This window comes from Eurytemora carolleeae, unplaced genomic scaffold, assembly GCF_000591075.1.
Source record: "Eurytemora carolleeae unplaced genomic scaffold, Eaff_2.0 scaffold8, whole genome shotgun sequence".
NCBI lineage: Eukaryota > Metazoa > Arthropoda > Copepoda > Calanoida > Temoridae > Eurytemora > Eurytemora carolleeae.
In genome coordinates, this window is record NW_019396114.1 from 447013 (window position 1) to 459499 (window position 12487).

At 32.8% G+C, this 12487-nt stretch overlaps 1 protein-coding gene across 1 annotated transcript in view; it reads right to left on the minus strand.

Annotated features, from left to right (window-relative positions):
• The window catches only part of LOC111695363 (mucin-5AC), a 21348-nt gene extending 9145 nt beyond the window's left edge, over positions 1-12203 (minus strand). Inside the window, exons 1-9 of the mRNA XM_023464678.1 lie at positions 12126-12203; positions 11685-11735; positions 11236-11357; positions 9156-9195; positions 6481-8979; positions 5822-6393; positions 4786-5357; positions 4205-4314; positions 710-814 (exon numbers count right to left, since the gene is read on the minus strand). Coding sequence (XP_023320446.1) covers positions 710-814; positions 4205-4314; positions 4786-5357; positions 5822-6393; positions 6481-8979; positions 9156-9195; positions 11236-11333 — 3996 coding nt within the window. The 5' untranslated portion in view covers positions 11334-11357; positions 11685-11735; positions 12126-12203. The remainder of the gene's footprint in view (positions 1-709; positions 815-4204; positions 4315-4785; positions 5358-5821; positions 6394-6480; positions 8980-9155; positions 9196-11235; positions 11358-11684; positions 11736-12125) is intronic.
• Between the last annotated feature and the right edge of the window lie 284 nt (positions 12204-12487).

The window sequence follows — 12487 nt, forward strand, 5'->3', positions numbered from 1 at the left end:
TAATATATATATTTATATATATATATATATATAATATATGGTCCATGATAAGGTTAACATTTCAACCGATTATTTTCACCTCGTAACGTATATTACGAATAAATGTAAATCTTTACGTCATCTAGAATGTAAATGTCGTCATCTCTTTATCCGATTTATAAAAATTCAAAATGATTAATAAAAGTTTTTTGTTTATGGGGAAGAAAGAGAGTTCAAAGTGCAACAAAGTTTAAAATATAAGTAAAAATAACACAGGCAGAAAGTGTTCTTATTGTCGAGGAAAAATAGACATTTTTTGAAATACTTGCTAACACTTTTGAGTCGCACTAGAATATATCACATACCTATGAAGAATCAAAGAATTCCAGGTCTTGAGTTTATATACCTGGGAGTATCAAAGTACTTCAGATCCTGAGTATATATACCTCGGGAGAATCAAAGTACTCCAGATCCTGAGTATATATACCTGGGGAGAATCAAAGTACTTCAGATCCTGAGCATATATACCTCGGGAGAATCAAAGTACTCCAGATCCTGAGTATATATACCTGGGGAGAATCAAAGTACTTCAGATCCTGAGTATATATACCTGTGGAGAATCAAAGTGCTTCAGGTCCTGAGTATATTACCTGTGGAGAATCAAAGTACTTCAGGTCCTGAGTATATATACCTGGGGAGAATCAAAGTACTCCAGATCCTGAGTATATACCTGGGGAGAATCAAAGTACTCCAGATCCTGAGGATAATCCACAATATCAACTCGTTCTATTCCTGATCTAGCTGGTACACCCTCCTTCTTACCAGGCATATATCCCTAATACAACATAGGGGTCAAAACTTTTAAATCTTATAGCAATGCGCTCAGTCGCTTTCCCCTGGCACTTTGGATTAGTCGTTGATTAAGTTTTAAAGGGAGTGACCGGTAATGTATGGTAGTTGAACTGAGAATGTAGTATTGTGGAGAATTTTCTTAGGAATCATTTGAGACCTATGAGACATTTTTACGGTGCATATTTATTCAGCAAGAGGACAATTTGAATGCTTAAAATCCTCATATCTTGTCCATTATTGAGGGATGATTTTGAGAATCGGGGTTGAACAAATTATTCAATGACGACGACGAAAAATGTAGTAAAAATTCTTCAGTAAACTAATTAGTTGTAATCTTATTCAGTTATTTGTTTCTGTAATGTCTCATTGTTCACAAACATTTTCTGTATATTTCTTGTTATTTTTATAAAAAAGAAGACGACATTTGAAGAATTTAAAGAAATTCAATTTAATGATAAAAAATAAATAACATTGATCTATTGAGAAAATTTCAATTGAGAATACGTTTATTAACATCTAATTAGTTTAATGTAGATTTTTTCTATTTGCGCCCCCGGAATCGAATCATAAAAATGTTTTCTAAATACTGTGCAGTTTTCTGACTTTAAATGTAGCTATATCTATTGTAACCATCCCCAACTTCCTCCCCCTGCTCCAACCGCCTTATCTAGATACTCTAGCTTTCCAAACACGATAAGGATGTGTTGCTAAGACAGGATCACAGGATATAAAAGGAGACCTAACAAAGAATAAGTTTAGTTGTGCACTAGCTCTCACAAAGAGAGGATGAAGACATTCGCCAACTCCCCACAGTGGTAAGAAGCAGTCAGTCCAATGGAACAGAAACTGCTTGGACAGATTGGAGCTGTGGGAAAACAACATGCTGAAGGAGATTTGTTACCCGAACAAAGATGGTGCCAGAAGAGATATGTTGCCTGAGGGGATAATTGACCTGAGGGGATAATTGACCTGAGGAGATATGTTGCCTGAGGAGATATGCAGCCCTGAGGAGATACCATGTTGAAGGTATCTAGCCAAGGAGTATCTAGCCAAAGAAGGTATCTAGCCAAAGGAGTATCCAGCAAAGGAGTATCCGGCCAAAGGAGTAACCCATCACTGAGTGCCAAATCTGTGTCTTTTGACTTTAGTTATTTATTCCTTCATTTTGTTTCTCTTTAATATAAATGTTCAACTACTTTGTTCTATTATTGGTGGTGACTTGAAGACTACTAGAGTATTGTTACCCGCCTTTGTGGGTATCCTTTCAAATATAACACTATTTTTGTAAAAAAAATAACAGTTTTAAAAAAGAATGTATTCATTAAAAAATAGAATAACCACACTTTACACTTGATCCTAAATTAACATAAGGGTATTTTTATCAATCTAGGATAGATTTGAATAGGTATTAGATTTAAGATAAGCCCTAAGTTCACACTGAACTAACCAGAGTGAGCAGCATTCGGTTTCTTCTATTTGAAATCAAACGTGTTTTGGTCTTTAATTCAATAATCATTTACTTTACGGATTTGTTTATTCTGTATATTTTCCTTCAAAATGCATATGCCAACAAAAAGTATATAAAAAAAGGCTAACAAATTATGTTTAATGGGTCAAATTGGGATCGAAAGTCACAGCTTTCTTGAATATTGACAGAACCGTTAAATCCACGTGAGTTTGATACTATCCATCTATCTACAAACTTTTAGTATCCATGAGCAAAGTGTACCCGTGCAGTCGTAAATTAATATCTAACCCAATGTACAATATCTATTTATCTACAATATTAATCTTTGGTCGAGTTAAAGCAAGAATATGCCCTGAAGATGGTTAAATAAACCGAAAATTTGGCAAAAAGAGTTTTTGTTTCACGGATCTGAGAGTGTTAGATTTAGAAGAATTGTATCTATAATATACAATACCTATTTATCTACAATGTACAATATCTATTTATCTACAATGTACAATATCTATTTATATACAATGTACAATTTCTATTTATCTATTCATCTACATGTTTTCCACATTTTCAAAGTATGGAAATTATAACAAATAACAACAATCTACAATGTATAGATACTAATCTTCTACAATGAAGATCAAAATAATATGGAACAGAAAGAAGCCCTTTAATATTTCTCAAGTATATTTGCTGTGATAAAAAAAATATTTGTATCAATAACTCGAACAAATTATTTATTTAGATAAATGTGTTGTTTCACACAAATATAAAAACTGTGTATTAACTTTTCAAACCGCAGTAAGAATTTGTAGTGTCGCCATGCCATTCTCCTTTAGATCAACTTAAAAACCCATTTATACTTTTTTCAATGCCTGGCTTTGGCTTGGCTTTGATAATATAAATATGCAATTGTAGCTTGTTTCTAGCTTCAGATTTAAAGGAATATTTGGCATAATCCTAATAGTTTAGTTTCTGTGATATATTGTTTGTACGACTTTTATTCTATTCCAGATTATTTTCGAGATCACCGCACAATCTAATGTCATACCATTAAGATTGTATTCACTCCACCTTCTCTTACCAACACGATATAATCATTTTCCTACGAAGTCCCAGCAAATAATCAAAATTAAGAACAGAACAATAAGGTAAAACATCTTTTTTAATGAAGATGATAAACAATTGAATAATAACAATATACTGTATGTATGCAAAATGAACATGAAAAAGAAATTAACATTGACATTGAAATAGAATTGATAAAAAAATTGTATCAAATTGTAAGTGAACAATGATACAAATTTTTTTGACTTTTTGATTTTGGCCATTTAACTGATAGTAAAAGTCGGAGCTTAAAATATCAAATATCAAGATGTTTACACCGATATTATTAGGATTTAAAGAATAGAGTTTTAGGCGATTAGACAATTTCTTTTTACAATTTAATGATAAATCATGAAAAAAAAGTATTAAAAAGCAAAAAAATCAGAAATAATATCTGAAGTATCTGATTTTGGAAACGGAGAATTGACAATTTTCCAATTAAAGATGGTTGAAAAGGAATGGTTTCAAAGATTTAGAAATTAATATTTTAATTCTTTCCTTCCTGTTTCTAGATGATTCATAAAAAGGTGTCTTAAAAAGTACCTGTATAAGTCTGTATATTCCAGAGAGAAGGTCGGATACAGGGAAGGGAGAAGGTGGTTTAAGTACCTGTATAAGTCTGTATATTCCAGAGAGAAGGTCGGATACAGGGAAGGGAGAAGGTGGTTTAAGTACCTGTATAAGTCTGTATATTTCAGAGAGAAGGTCGGATACAGGGAAGGGAGAAGGTGGTTTAAGTACCTGTAAAAGTCTGTATATTCCAGAGAGAAGGTCGGATACAGGGAAGGGAGAAGGTGGTTTAAGTACCTGTATAAGTCTGTATATTCCAGAGAGAAGGTCGGATACAGGGAAGGGAGAAGGTGGTTTCTTCTCAACCATCTCAACAACATCAACATCAGACCGATCCATCAGAGAATCTAATAAAAAAGATTCTTTTGTAATTTTCTACATCTTAACATAAATACTCTTAATTCGTTTGTGTTTAGTATATTTTATAGGTTCAAATAGCAACATGGAAAAAATATTTGGCAGATATATATTATAAATATATATAAAAATATTTGGCAGATTGAGTTTTGTCCGAAAAAATGAAATATTCCAACTCTTCATATGTTGAATGTAGTCTCTATTTATGGTCATCTGCGTTAATCTGGCAGAATATTTTGGATTTAATTTTCTGATTTCCATTATGATTGCGGCGTTTTGATTGATGGAGATCAAAATAGAGGTCAGTGACATAGTAATAAAATTTATGGTTGCCATTTGTGTAAAAAAAAAATGTTTCATATACAAAGTTAGGTGCAGATTTTTTGGCGGCACACTGCACAAGATATTGCAAAAATAGTATTACCAATTTTGTCTTTAAAAAATCGCTAATGAATCTATACCTGTGCTTGGTGTAGAAGTGATATCAATAATTTCAGAAGAAGCATCAATTTCAATTTCAGGGTTCAATGTTGTACCGTCATCAGAAGCTGGAGTTACTGTAGATTCTAAAGTGGTTTCGTCAACTTCAAATATTTCTGTATTTCTAAAGAGTTCTGTAGTAGTTGCATCTTGTTCAGAAATCACAAAATCAGTTACTGACTCTGATTCAGTAGGTTCATCTGTAACAGCTGTGGAAGGATTTGTGGTAAATACAGTAGCATCATCAGTAAAACTTGGGGTAGAACGAACAAGTCTAAAATGTTTGGTTTTTAAGTTTGTATCTACAGCAGATTCTGTAGAATCAATAGATTCATTTGTGGTTAAGTCAAGTAGCTTAGAAGCATCAGTGGTAACAGTCGCTACAAGTTTTGATTCATCAGTTGACTCCTCTATGTCATTGATTTTAACCTTTTCAGTCATAGCTAAATCATCATCAGCTTCTGTAGTGCCAGTAGTGTCTGCAGTGTCAGTAGTATCAGCACCTTCAGGCACCCAGGTGGTGTCTTTTCTGGACTCAGTATTTGAACTTGTTCTAAACAATTGTACAAACTAGTATTGATTTGTTAAACTTACTAATTCAAAAGGAGTGTTCTTGAAATGTTAAAGAGGTATAAGAGAAAATAATAAAACTTGGAATCAATCAGTGATTTTTTGAAGAGCAATCGACACAAGATTTTAGAAAAGCTCCGGAAACCCAGGTTTTTACCTAATCTCAGTATGGCCCAGCATTGACCAAGCATGCCCGCGAAGAATTCAGATTGAAATTAAAATAGTAAATTTCAACATATAATTTTTGTGTCAAACCTTTTTTAATATTGAAAATGAGAAATATGAGAAAAAAAAATCAAAAAAAGGTTATATCAATTTGTCTTCACAGAAACGTTAGAAAGAAATAGGACTGGTTTCAGTCATAATCTTATTAATTTCTGATTGACCTATACCCTCTTTCATATATAGGGAACACACCCTTTAACTCTCTCTATAATTTAAATTTACCTGACTGACTCAATGTTGTCGTTGATGCTGTTTACAAGATTCTTTTTCTTGAAGTTGTACTGGGGAAGAATAAATCCATTAATTACAGTTGTAAGAGGTAGAGTTGTCGTTGATATTTCAGGAATATCTGTACTTGTTGTGGATGGTAGAGTTGTTGATGATATATCAGGAACATCAGCACTTGTTGTTGATATTTCAGGAACATCTGCACTTGTTGCGGTTGCTAGAGTTGTTGTTGATATATTAGGAATATCTGTACTTGTTGTTGCTGGTCTTGGAGTTGTTACTTCAGTTGTCAATGATGTTGGTCCAACCTCATTTAAATCAGAGAAGATATCATTGGAGGAATCATCTTCAGTTTTAAATCCTTCAACTAGGTCCGTTATAACCTCATTTGATGATTCTATTTCAACCTCTTCTGGGAAAGTAATACCATCACCCTGGGTTGTTCCTTGAGCAGGCATGGGTTGAGTGCTTTCTTCAAGAATCTGACTTACATTTGATGTAGCATCAGGGTTAACATACTTAATTGTGTCAAGATATAATGGTCCATTCACTTTATTAGCCTCTACCTAAAGTACAAATAAGATTTGAAATTTTATAAAATAATACATAGATTTAATATCAAGGATTTGGATTGAGGGGAAATGAATATTTACCTTTGTGACGGTGGATTCTTTAAGACTAGTTTTAAAAGTTGTTTCATCCAGGGCTTGCTTGGTGGTGGTTTTAACTGTGACTATATCAGCATCAATTACATTCTTATCAGCAGCAATATCTTCAGATGTATTTGTGTCTTCAACCTTTCTAGCAGTTATGTCATTAAGTAGTTCTTCCTGGATTAAGCTAGGTTCAGTTTCTATCTCATTAGTTGTGTCATATGGATTCTCTGTATTGGATATGTCTTTAAAATAAGTAGTATAATCTATATCGTCATCATAAATTGGAGCTTGTGATATTTCATTGTCTGTTGACAGGGCTAAATCTGATCCCATTGGAAGTTTGACAGGATGCCCTGTTGTTGTGTCCTGGTATATTTTATTTTGCTCCGGGAACAAAGATGAGATGATAAACCCATTGGAAAGCTGCGTTGACTCAAATGTATTAGAGTTATCGTTGTCTTCGTCAACATCTGCAACTACTGCCGAAATCTCTAAATCCACTAGTTCAGGGATGTTTGGTATTTGGAAAGGTGAACCTGTGGTGGTATAGTCAAAAATAGTCTGTTCTTCTTCAGCAACAACTGCTTCTACTTCCAATGGTAGGATTTCACCAGCAACATCTTTATTTTCAGAGTTTTCTTTGTCCAAATCTGAAGAATCAATTTTATTTTCAAAATCTGCAGGAATGGTTACAATGAATTCATCAGAGTATGACTTTATTGTTGTCTGATCAAACTCAATATCTTGAGATATTGGGTAGTAAGTAACATAATGATTGTCATCATAATTTTCCTCTTCAGCAACAACAGGCTCTACTTGCAGCAAAATTTGTCCAGACAAAGTAACATCCTCAATATTGATTTCTGAATTAGTAACAGCTTCAGCAGTACCTGTAGTAGTTTCAGCAAACTCCTTGTTCCAGTCAATATCTATACTATATTCATCAATATCGTCAACATCATCATTCAGGGTTTCTGAAGCGTCTCCAGACCCTTCTATGGTAGGATTAACATCAGGAATTTCAGATTCCCCAAACATAAATTCCTCTTCAAGGTTGTTCTCTGTCGATTTTTCAACCGTGGAAAAATATTCCTTCTTTAAATTTGTAGTTTCTGTTTGAGAAGATTCTGTAATGGTGTCCTCATTATCAACTTCAAAGCTTTCAATTAACTCTTGACTTATTTCAGTTCTAGATTCAGAGCTTAATATAGTTGTTGATTGTATTGCTTGTTCAGAGTTGTCGGTTTGAGTATTTAATGAAGGTTCTGTTTCTGAATCAAAGAGATATTCTGTAGATTGTGTTTTATCCTCAATACCAGCCACAGTTGTGTATTCTTCAGAATATGCAATGTCATCTTCCATTATATCTGTCCGAACTGTAGAAGTGGAAGCTACTTCTTTTACCTTTATAGCATCAGAGGAAGCTTCTTCGGAAGATGTTGTTTCTTCTTCTATTTTTATTTCTGAATGGTTTACTAGTGTTTCCTTTTCTAAAGCTTCAGTTATTTGTTCGGTTCCTGAAATTTCCGAATCTGACTCAGATACTGATTTAGGTTCTTCTGTTGTTGAATTATTTGCAGCAGCTGAATTTTCTGAAGATAAAGAAGAAGATGCTTGAAGTGGAGTTGTTAAAGATGGAGTTACAGACAAACTAGATGTTGTTTCTTCAACTGTAGTCTCCATTGATCCCTTTGATTCAATGGTTGTCTGTTTTTCTGTTGACAATTTATTTTTCAGATCAACAGTTGTTTGTTGTGGTGTTGTCTTGCCACCTGTTGTCTGTGCTGGTGTTGGCATTGTCTGTACATCTGTTGTCTGTTTTTCAGTTGTCTGCTCTGCTGTTGTCTGTTCTGCTATTGTATGTTCTGATGTTTTCTGTTTTGCTGTTGTTTGTTCTGGAGTTGTCTGTTCTGCTGTTGTCTGTTCTGATGCTGTCTGTTCTGCTGTTGTATGTTCTGATGCTGTCTGTTCTGCTGTTGTCTGTTCTGTTGTTGTCTGTTCTGCTGTTGTCTGTTCTGTTGTTGTCTGTTCTACGGTTGTCTGTTCTGCTGTTGTCTGTTCTGTAGAGGTTGCAGCCTCTGCAGTGATAACATGAACGGGTTGCATAAGCTCAACATAATCCGTAGCACTCTCTTCAGCAGGAAGCACTTCAGACACTTTATCTGCTGCATTGACCTCCTCAACCTCAGCAACCTTAATAATCTCTTCTTCTACCTTTTCAATTTCAGCTTGTTTGATCTCATCATCCTCCTCGGCCTCTTCTATGCCTTCAGATTCTTCTTCTTCTTCAATTTCATCAATCTCTTGCACTGACTCATCTTCTTCAACTGGTATAACATCTTTGTTTGCTTCCTCTAGAACCTCTTCCGACTCCTCAACCTCTTCAGTAGTTGATGAATGTGGAGTGAAGTTTGCTGTTGTTCCAGAAGATCCTGAAGAATATGCTAGTGTTGTGGTTTCATGGTGAGGTATTACTGTAAAATCAATGGATCCCATCTAATCGTAAAAATCATCATGGTTTATTTATTGCTTAATTCTAGTTTTTGGTAAAAGATTTTTCTATATTCTTTTTTTATTTCCTGTAATAACCCTGAACAAAATCTGCTGCTTATTAAAAATTTGATTATTTAAAGGATGATTATTTTAGAGATTTATATTTCTGAGATTTTTTCCTGAGTTTCATCTCTGGTCGTCGTTTCAAAATCAGACAAACTAAAAAAATACTTTCAAATAAATTCACTTTTTACCAACCAAAATGAACATTTCGAATTGAAATAAAATTGCATTTTTTCCATATTTTCAGATAGCGAAATGTCAATCACAAAGTTGATAGAGCGTGCAAAACCATTACATAAAAGTTGAAAAGGTGTTAAAAGTAAAAGTTATGCTTGAAGAAATAAAATGTTTTGGGCCTTTTTTGGTTCTTTACAATTTAAATGTTTTTGAATGATGTGTTCCAAGGCAGATATTTTGTTACGGATCTATAGGTATAACTTTGCTTGTCTGTCTGTCCGTTTGTATCCAATAAGCGTCATAAGGACTGAACCTATCGGGCTCAAATTTTGTGTGGGACTTAAGTTCACATGTCCACAGGGAAGGTTTATAGATGATTTCAAAAATTCGCCTCCAAAAAATTGGATTTTACTTAAATTTTGAAAATATTCGAAATTAGTTTATAAAATCCGCGAACTTTTTTTTGTTTTACAATGTATACAAAGAGAAAATGTTCACAATTGAAATAGAAGATGGACGCGAAGCACCCTAAAAAAAAACTATAGAACTGATATATTTTTGACGAAATTTATTTTTCGCCTACATTATAGTGAATTAATCTTGACAAAAAAGACATCTGATGATCTGAATGAGTCGGCAAATGATGACGAAAAAAAATTGTAGAAAACTAAATTTCTGACTGGTGCAAAAATTTTGTGTTAAAGCTAAAATTTTGAATTTAGAATTAGATATGATGATTACATGATATAATTATTTAACGCTTCTCTGCACAAAGCTGGGTTTAATGATAACTTTTAGTTTTTATTTTATCAAATTTTATAATTAAATAAATTTTCTTGGAAAATATGTCTGGTTTTACATGACTAACTTTTTAGCTGAACAATTTGTTGAGTGTTTATATTTAGTTTTATGAGTTTTATATAACGCGTCGAATGAAAGCTGACGCGCGTCGTTTTAGAAAAAAATGCGTACGACCCCCCCCCGCCTTTTTACAACTTATTGCATCTCTTTAAATACAAATACGCATATTTATGCGTATTTTCTCTCTCTAAGCGTATTTTTCTTCTTCTGAAATGGGAACTTTCGGATCTCATATATTCAAGTTTAACTCCTGCAATTTTTGTGTCTTAAGCTGATCTGACCAGTTTTGTAATTTAAAATGTAGATACAAGGTAAGTAAAAAAGTGTAATTTGCGTCGCCTGGTGCAAAATTGCAACTTTTTTGAGCAAATCTCCTGTATGGTGTTTTTTCAATATTTTTTTGAAAATTTTGAAAAAATCTGCGAACCTTTTTTCTCTCAAAATCAAAAGTTCAGAAAAGCAAAAATGCGTATATTAATGAATTCTATCGAAATCTAAAATTTTAAAAAGATTGAATCACAGAATCACAGAAAATTCGCAAAATTGTACGAGGAAAATTCGCAATTTTTAGTTCTGGTTAATTTTTAAGGAAAAGTTATTTAAATTCTCTAGTTCCTTTCTTCTTAGTATATTCAAAAGTATTGAAAGTTCAGTTGAAACCTTAAGAACTATTGAAAAACAATTTTTCCGTAAAAATTAGACCAGAACTGAAAATTGCGAAGTTCTTGATACAATGTTTTTTCAAATTTTCTACGATTCTGTGATTTAATCTTTTAAAAATTTTAGATTTCGATAGAAACAATTTATTTAAACATTTTTGTTTTTCTGAACTTTTGATTTTGAGAAAAAACAAATATTCGCTGATTTTTTTTGGGCCATTGGAGTACCAAAAAAAATTACTAAAAAATATTCAAAAAGCACCCTTCATGATCAAATAGTCTAAGTTTGAAGTATCAAAGGTTTGCACCAAGTGGTTACAAAATATAGAGATTAGAAAATCGAAAATTTGAGTTTGTGTCAAAGATTCACTTCCTTTGTAAAATTTACGAACTTTGACCGAAGATTGACAGGTTAAAGCTCACGAATCTAAGTTATATAATCCATTCATTTAAAATGTTTCTCCTAATAATGTGCTAAAAAAATAAGACAGACGTTTACCTTTCTAATTCATCAGGGAATATTAATAAGGATTCAGGAGTAGTTACTCCGGGGGAAGCTGGAGTCAGGGAGGGTGGAATAGAACTCTGGGCAAACATTGGAGCTGGAGCAGACTCAGAACCCTGAACACGAGAAGTATTTAAAGGGACTGTTGTGGGAACCTTTGGTAAAGTAAAATTATACTCCCTGTATAAAGTATTTTTTTAATTATTTATTTAACTACTTTACAGGGAAGTTAGATAAGTAAACCCATCTTTAAAATTTTTAATTTCCCGAAAAATGGTTGGACACTTTAAGATAAAAGAGCGAATTTTTTTGTGAAAACTTCGCAAACGGGTCCTTATCTTACTTAACATTCCGCTGTTGGGGGAATCAAGGCCCAAGGGTTGGTAATGTTGGTCAGACCTCAAAAGGTGGTAAAAATAAATTTCAATTTCTCACAAACGTACCTTAGATATTGATATTTGTCCATTAACTGCCTGTAAGAATACATCCACACTCTGAAAAAAAACATTTCAAATATATTTTTTTAAGATACAGTGAACACAAAAATAAACCGGAGTGGAAAGTTTTTTTTTTATTTTGATATGAAAAAAGTTCTGTCCCTAAAAGAGAAATTGTTGATTTACTCTATATCAGGGGCATATACAGGAAGTTGCCATAGATTTTACCGATCCAGTGGGGGGGGGACTTTCAACACCCCCCTACCCTCCCCCATATACACCTTTGCTAATGCATGATATGCATAATTCTTGTGGCTTTCTCCATTTAAAAGCATATAAAGCCTGTATAATGGAGGACATTTTTTTTGTAATTTATATTGTTAAATATTTTTTAATTTTCGAAAAAAAAATTCCGTAAAATTGATCAAATTAAATATCATGATTTACCTGTATAGTAGTTGATTGTTCTGTAGTACTTGACACGTTAGTATTATTCTAAACAAAATATTTGTGTTTTTATCCAATCCTTGAATATAAAACAATTAAATGAAATTAAATAGAATAAATCAGAAGATTTTAATTGAACAAATATTTTGATTTTGTGCCTTACATTTACAACATAATACAATTTTCCTTTACGACGCTAACTCATACAAACTTAAAAATTGTTGAAATTTAAAACTTTTTACACCAATTAAATTTACATTTTTATGTATTAGAGAGTAATTAGGAAAGAAGAAATTTTATAAGAAAAATATTCTTTAATGAGCGTTATTTTTTATAAGGGATTTAACAGAAATGTAGCCCCC